At 37.4% G+C, this 6,985-nt stretch overlaps 1 protein-coding gene across 4 annotated transcripts; it reads right to left on the reverse strand.

Moving 5' to 3' along the window:
- Window positions 1-828: 828 nt before the first annotated feature.
- LOC104093169 (probable GPI-anchored adhesin-like protein PGA55) lies at window positions 829-5,596 on the reverse strand. Of its 4 annotated transcripts, none has more exons than XM_070199737.1 (6): window positions 5,390-5,596; window positions 5,237-5,265; window positions 5,037-5,128; window positions 3,283-4,265; window positions 1,680-2,284; window positions 829-1,473 (listed from the first exon to the last, which is right to left on the reverse strand). In XM_070199737.1, exons 4-5 carry the CDS (start codon window positions 4,164-4,166, stop codon window positions 1,798-1,800), a joined length of 1,371 nt encoding a protein of 456 aa, XP_070055838.1. In that variant the 5' UTR covers window positions 4,167-4,265; window positions 5,037-5,128; window positions 5,237-5,265; window positions 5,390-5,596; the 3' UTR covers window positions 829-1,473; window positions 1,680-1,797. The 4 variants fall into 4 exon arrangements, with proteins under 4 accessions (XP_070055838.1, XP_009597185.1, XP_033511245.1 ...); XM_009598890.4 differs by having other exon boundaries at window positions 3,283-4,315; XM_033655354.2 differs by lacking the exon at window positions 5,237-5,265.
- Window positions 5,597-6,985: the final 1,389 nt, after the last annotated feature.

Below are 6,985 nucleotides of genomic sequence, written 5' to 3' on the forward strand. Positions count from 1 at the left end.
TCGGTTTTCTTTGGCGCAAAAATGGGGAAAACTATTTTTGAGTCCCGCGAAATTTATTTTTTAAGAAACCGACCAACTTTGGTCGGTTTTTCAATTAAAATAAATAAAAAATATATTAAAAAAACTGACCAAAATTGGTCGGTTAATTCGGCCGGTCATTTTAAAAAATCGACCAACTTTGGTGGGTAATTTTATTTTTTAATAAAATCGACCAACTTTGATCGGTTATTTTCGTGAGAAAATATAATTAAAGAGTATAAATAAAATAAAAGACAGTCTTAAAACAAAATGCACCAATGGTCTAGTGGTAGAATAGTATCCTGCCACAGTACAGACCCCGGTTCGATTCCTAGATGGTGAATCTTTTGATTACATAATTAAAAAATCGACCAACTTTGGTCGGTTTGTTTTTTGAATTTAATTGACCGACCAAAGTTGGTCGGTAATTTCCGACCAACTTTGGTCGGTATGCCTTTCCGACCTCTAAAATACCGTCCACACGTAAATGGTCGCATTTTTGACGGTTATTGGCCATTACCGACCAAAGTTGGTTGGTTTTTTTGATCGATTTTTACCGGATTTATAGTAGTGCCTACTTTCATTAGGGTAGTCATTATCCTAATTTTTAAGGAACTTATTTTTCAAAAATATTTTGGCCAACCAAAGATAAAAAAGGTTGAAAAATATATCATCCATACACACCCGTAGATCTATATAGCAAAACACTAATGTAACATCCCAATTTTGCCCCAAATAATATCCAAAGACACATTACCGAGAGACGAAGCCAAGAATTTCGCTAAGGGTATTCAAGCTTTAATATGCATATGTAAAAAATAGTTTTAACCTATAAATGTAGTATAATTTTCTATATGCATAATATAATTCTCCAATGAAAGGTGTTCACTTGACCACCTTCATTATATGTGGCTACGCCACCGACACTACCTCCATCATATTCTCTCTTCCCACCTTTTCTTCTCCCATCTTGAAAAAGGAAAGAAATGGTTGCACAATAATGGACTTAGTAATGTGAGGCAACAAATATATATATCTAAGCTCCACTGCCTACTTATTTACACTAAAAGAATTCAAGATATTGGACATTGTTCAATGCTTGAATAGATTAGCTACTATGAATCTCCACAATTTTGCCAAGCTTGTTGCTGCTGATAACATTATGCTACTTAAACTTCTAAATTCTCTTGATTCTACGGAACCTATGCATGTGGGTGGCAAGCATTTTTAATGAACGAGGCAGAAGTAGGAGGAGGGCCGAAATGGAATTAGGCCTTCACGTCCTAGGAAACAGCTAGAGTTGGGATGGCAAGAATTACAAGAAGGGCATCAACCATAAGAACAAAGGCAGGCACAATAGCTTTTGGAATGCTCCTTAGAAGCAACTACAGAGCTCAATGGGTATGCTGGTGCTCAGGCTATCCTTTTCACATACATTGTTCCTCTTCCGTCAAACTGCATAGATGAAAAGAATTACTCTATCAAGTCTCTACAATGACCATAACTGAAAGATTCTTTAGAATGTATTACATACGAGTACATGTCAATATCATGAAACATAAGTAGAAATTTTCAATAAAAGTAGACCAACTTATCATATAATTGAGAGAGAGAGAGAGAGAGAGAGAGAGAGAGAGAGAGAGAGAGAGAGAGGGGCATACCTGGCAAGATCAAATAATTTATAGTCCCACAAAGCAGAACGCCCAGCTACAGTGCAGAAAAGTTGCACACAGAGCTTTGCCATGTCAGGCACTTGCAGTTGCTACGAGAAGTTGGACACTAGGAGCAGCAGCGTAGCGAGGTTAAACACTTGCATTGGCAGCTCGGCCATTTGCAGCAACCACCATGGCTGCATGGCCATTTGCAGCAGCCGACAGGCATGCTTGGCCACTTACAAGAGCAAACTGCGCAGCTTGGCCACTTACAAGAGCAACCTGAGCAGCTTGGCCACTTACAAGAACAACCTGAGCAGCTTAGCCACTTACAAGAGAAACCCGAGCAGCTTGGCCACTTACAAGAGCAACCTGAGCAGATTAGCCACTTACAAGAGCAACCTGAGCAACTTAGCCACTTACAAGAGAAACTTGAACAGCTTAGCCACTTAAAGGAGAAACCTGAGCAGCTTAGCCACTTACAAGAGCAACCTGAGCAGCTTAACCAGTTACAAGAGCAACCTGAGCACTTCAACGAGCAGCTTGGCCAACTTGAGCAGCAAGAACCACTACTACAAGAACAACAGCATGACCACCAAGAAGACTTCTTTTTTCTGCATAGAGAGAGTGCTTTCCATATCAGATAAAAACACAATATTGGGGAAGTAGGAACTTTCATTTACATGCCCATAGACTCAAATAGTACCCAAAGAGGACTGAAATACTATCCCATGACACATTAAAGAGTAGGTGAACAAAGAAACCTACAATTGCCAACTCATTTAGACCAAAACCGGTTGCATCAAAACCTGATCGCCTATGTTTCCTTATTTTGAATAAAACTACTTTATTTGGTTGAGGTCTCTTATACCATAAATGAAAATAGAAAAGCAAAAATAAATATAAGCATGTAAATAAACTAAAGAGAGATGATTTGTAGTACAGAAGAGTATGGATATTTTGCTTGTTAAGCAAAGTGATTCTTTCATAGGAAATTGCATAATACTTTCCAAGCTAAGTTAATTGTCCATATTTAATAATGCATTTTAAGCTTCTTCTCGTGCCAAGTTTGTCATCAGGTTTTGCTTGTAATCCATTAATCTTTAGCAATCTTTAACTCGGATATCCAGTTACAAATATGGTCTGATGCATTCTTACTGTCAAATCTTTCCAGACAATCTGAAATGATCCAGGACCTTGTTTGTCTGATCCTTGTTCTGTCATCTGCTACCAAATACAATTAGCGATGTCGCCTCTGTGTATAAGTTATAGTATTAAAAGTACCACAAGTGCATATTTCAACTTTATGTTAGTAGAGGTGTTTATGTGGTTTAGTTTTTGGTTTACACTCTCAAATCGTCTTTAATGGCCCATGTATGAGCATGTAAGTTAGAGATAAGACAAAGAAAGAACTCTTACACTTTCACAATTTAGATGGTATCTATCTATATATTCACACATTAATGTAAAGTGCTTAATTAATGAACAAATAAGCAGGTTGTCTCTTTGTTTAACTCGGGGAAATCCAAGAACTAAATGCATGCATTAAACAATTAATTAGCGATAAAAATTCTTCTGTACAGAAACCCAAAAAAGAAGAATTGTTACTCACATTGGAAAGACAGGAGACGTGCCCTTCCCATCAGAATGGCGAACGGCAGTGCAGGAGTCCCTAAAGCCTTTATTTCCATCAGAGAGGCCAACGACAGCAGAATGATTTCTGATGTCTCCTACTTTTATTTCCTCTCTAAAACGGACTACTCTCTTTGTTGGTTCATCTGAACCTGCTGCAAACAGGTTGTTTACAGCATTTACATTCCTTCCTTTCTCATGGATCTTTTCCTTACATTCTCTTCCTTTTGCAGCTGGCAAGGGCTGCCTAAACCTAGTTGGCTCTCCAGACTTATTAATTTCTTCATATTTATCTAATGCTGCACATGAGTTGTCTCGTTTCTTTGACCGTTTGAAATCTCCATCAGTCATTACAATATCATCCCTTGCAGGACTAGCATTTCCAGCAGTGTGGATACTGAACAATGATTCGTTAGAAGCAGTGCTCCATTCCTTAGAGGACGAATCCTTACTCCCAAAAACGGAAGAGGGAATTCTATTGGGATCAAAAACTGCCTGCCTTTCCATCACCTGTATAGAAGGAGATTGTGTAGGTGACATGGTCGGGAATGCAGATTCATGAGTGACATCTGAAACCTGTGAGGTGGAACTTGTAGAAGTTTTCGAGGATTCTTCCAATTGATGGCACGTATCACTTTGAGATATAAGTTTGGCATCGGAGTGAGATTTAGAAGATGCTACACCCGATGGGACAGAGTTGAATACTATTTTTGGATCCACTTGGATGTAATCATCTGAAGAAGAGCCTGATGTCGAAGACGAGATGGATTGAGAATATTCCGAACTTTTAGACGACCCTATTTCGCTTTCATCTAAAGTAGCATCTGAATCTCTTCTTCCTTCACTCTCTTGCTCAGAATCCATGATTAAAGTCGGTGGTGCAAGGGCCTCAACTTTATTTCCAGTTACTGGTGCATATGTTCTAAGATGGTACTGCCTCCACTTACATACTTAATTACGAGTCTATCACCGAAATACAATTAAACATCACCTTCAGAATACCATTTACTAGGCTGCACAAAGCGAATCCATTTAATGCAAAAGAACAGGCCGGGATACACATAAAGATGAGCTATTGAGAGAGGGAACATTCATAACAAACACCATTATCATGCAGTAATTTAAACAAAGATATACATCTAACTCCTAATTCTCGCATCTCAAATTGGCCACCATTTGCCAGGTTCAGCTATATATTACCTGGCTTTTAAATGCAGAATTGATAGAATTAATGCACATGGAGATTGGAGAACAAAGATGGCATATTTACTCAGTAAGTGGGATTGCATTTCATCCACAAAAATAGGGCTTTAACAAGATTTAAATGTTAATTGTTGTTAATATGTTTTCAATTCACCATCTACCATAGTCGACATTCTTCATTTCCAGATTTCTCCACATAGTCATGGATAGACAAAAGTTGAAAGTACAGATCGACCGAAAAAGAAGCACCAGGAAGCAAAGGATGCCAGAATTAGCAAATATGAAGGAAAGATGGATATTTTAGCATGATAATATATCCCCCTTCCCACCCACATACATACCTTTTATATTAGAATATTATAATATCCAGGACTTAATTAATAAGAACTATGCACTCCATAAAAGTCCCCTTTTTTGCTAACTGTTAATATACAATAACATTTTCCTTGTGTGCAATAAAAATTGAGTTTCCAAAGTCACTTAGAATGAAAATCAGCAGCTAAATGATAATCTATGAGCAAGAAATATTACCTGATATAGCATCCTTGTATTGACAATATCTTCAGATGGAGCCACCTCACACGAAGCAGCTCCCGGAAAAAAGCCCCTCAAATTGCAATTCCCTAAAGGGAAAACCAAGGAAAACAGATAATTGTCAAGATTAACACATAATGTTTGTCAAATCCCAAGGAGGTAAAAATACAAGATGATTTCTTTTTATCTGTCCAAACCTTGGTGGACAGAGTTTCCGATACTTGTACTGACGGGAGGTAGCAGATACCCGCGGAATTAGTCAGGTGTGCACAAAGAAAAATGAATGCATTAAGCCAAACCACAATGACCAAAAGCAAGAAAAGGAAAATATTGATATGGGAATTAAGTACCTGAATTAGAACAACATTTGTAGCTTTAAATTTGCCTAATAACTGAACCCCGAATTCTATTTTTTTTTCTTTCTTGATCCTCCTCCTAATTTTTCATTTCTTTTTCAAGATTCATATAATTCTCAAAGAATTAAGGTTTTGGAGGAAATGATGATAGAGAAGAAATATAATGGAAGACAAAGAGTTGGTTTCGGATTCCAATTTCCTAAAAATAACTAACTTCATTCTCCGCTGGCGCCAAGACATCGACTACTAATATTGTTATCACGTGATCTACACGTGAATAATACCACATAAATAGTAAATTCTACCAATTTCACCTCTATGGCTAACCCTTTTTGAAGGTTTTGTGAAAGCATGAAGGTAGAATTGCTATATTTCTCTAATTTATTATTCTTTGATGATCTGTAACAACCCATAAATTCGGCTTAGGTATGAATGTGTTAAATGAGTAGTAATGTTTTATTTTGGACATGTGAAGTTCCATCGGTATGAGTATGGGTGGAAATAGTTATTTTAGAATCAAGACGGAGAGTGAGGTGTATAAGATTCGATAAAATCGACTAAGTTTACAAAAGGTATGTCTTTTATCAGGATGTAGTGAAAATGTGTAAGGAATTTGGGAAAACCCAAAACACAAAAATTGCAGATCTTTGAATTAGCTTTCCAACGATATATTGTGAAGACCTAACATATCTCTATGCAAAATGTTATGTGCGTTTTACTGAGCAATGCACAGTATGCGCGCCTAGGTGCACTCCCGGATAATATATGTATGACGTTCATTAAGAATGGTTTATGGTCTAAGAAGAGCCCCAAGGCTAAGTCAAGTTAAACATTTTATGATGGGATAAAGTTTCAAGTGAGCTAGCACAAGACCTAACTTCAAATGAGCATACCTCTCCTGATATGAAGAGTTATATAGTGTAATACCTATCAAAGGAAAGGTCTATGTGTCAAGTTTCTAATTCTTCAAACCGTTCGTCACTTGGACATTCCTACAAGAAGTTATGACCAAATTACAAAAGACTGGAAAAATGCGATTTTGCGACCAATTCTGCGATCACAGAATAATTATGCGATCGCGAAAGTGCTTCTGCGACCGCAAAACTGGTCGCATAATGGACTAGTACAACTCATTTTTTGGCACCGATTTTGCGGTGCATTTTGCGACCCGCATAGCCATTCTGCGGTTCATTATGCGACCGCAGACCTGATTTCGGAGGGTTAATTTTTCTATTTTCATAACCCAATCTCATTTTGATAAATAGGCTTTGGGGCTTATTTTGGGGCAATTATCTGAGGTTTTTTTTAGAGAGAAGTGAGAGTGTTCTAGAGAGATAAAGTAGATGAAGTGTTTTGTTTATCAAGATCTTGCCCAATCTTTGAAATCCAACAAGGAAATCTCACAAGATCTTCAACTAAGAGGTAAGGTTCCATACCCTAGTTTTTAATTTCGAATTTGGGTAAATAATGGTTGATTTGGAGTATGATTCTTGGGTATAAGAGTATTATTTATACATGCTTGTACTAGTAAGGTTTGTGGGAAGATTGTTGAGCTCAAATAAGTAAATATTGGGTTGTGGAGCGAAGGAA

This window comes from Nicotiana tomentosiformis, chromosome 4 (genome assembly GCF_000390325.3).
Source record: "Nicotiana tomentosiformis chromosome 4, ASM39032v3, whole genome shotgun sequence".
In the NCBI taxonomy this organism is placed as follows: domain Eukaryota; kingdom Viridiplantae; phylum Streptophyta; class Magnoliopsida; order Solanales; family Solanaceae; genus Nicotiana; species Nicotiana tomentosiformis.

Excerpts from the sequence above, each read along its gene's own strand:
- LOC104093169 (XM_033655354.2), bottom strand. The coding sequence starts at position 4,166 with ATGGATTCTGAGCAAGAGAGTGAAGGAAGAAGAGATTCAGATGCTACT. Across the intron at positions 2,285-3,282 it reads ACGTCTCCTGTCTTTCCAAT|AAAAAAGAAGTCTTCTTGGT; the intron begins GTGAGTAACAAT and ends CTCTCTATGCAG.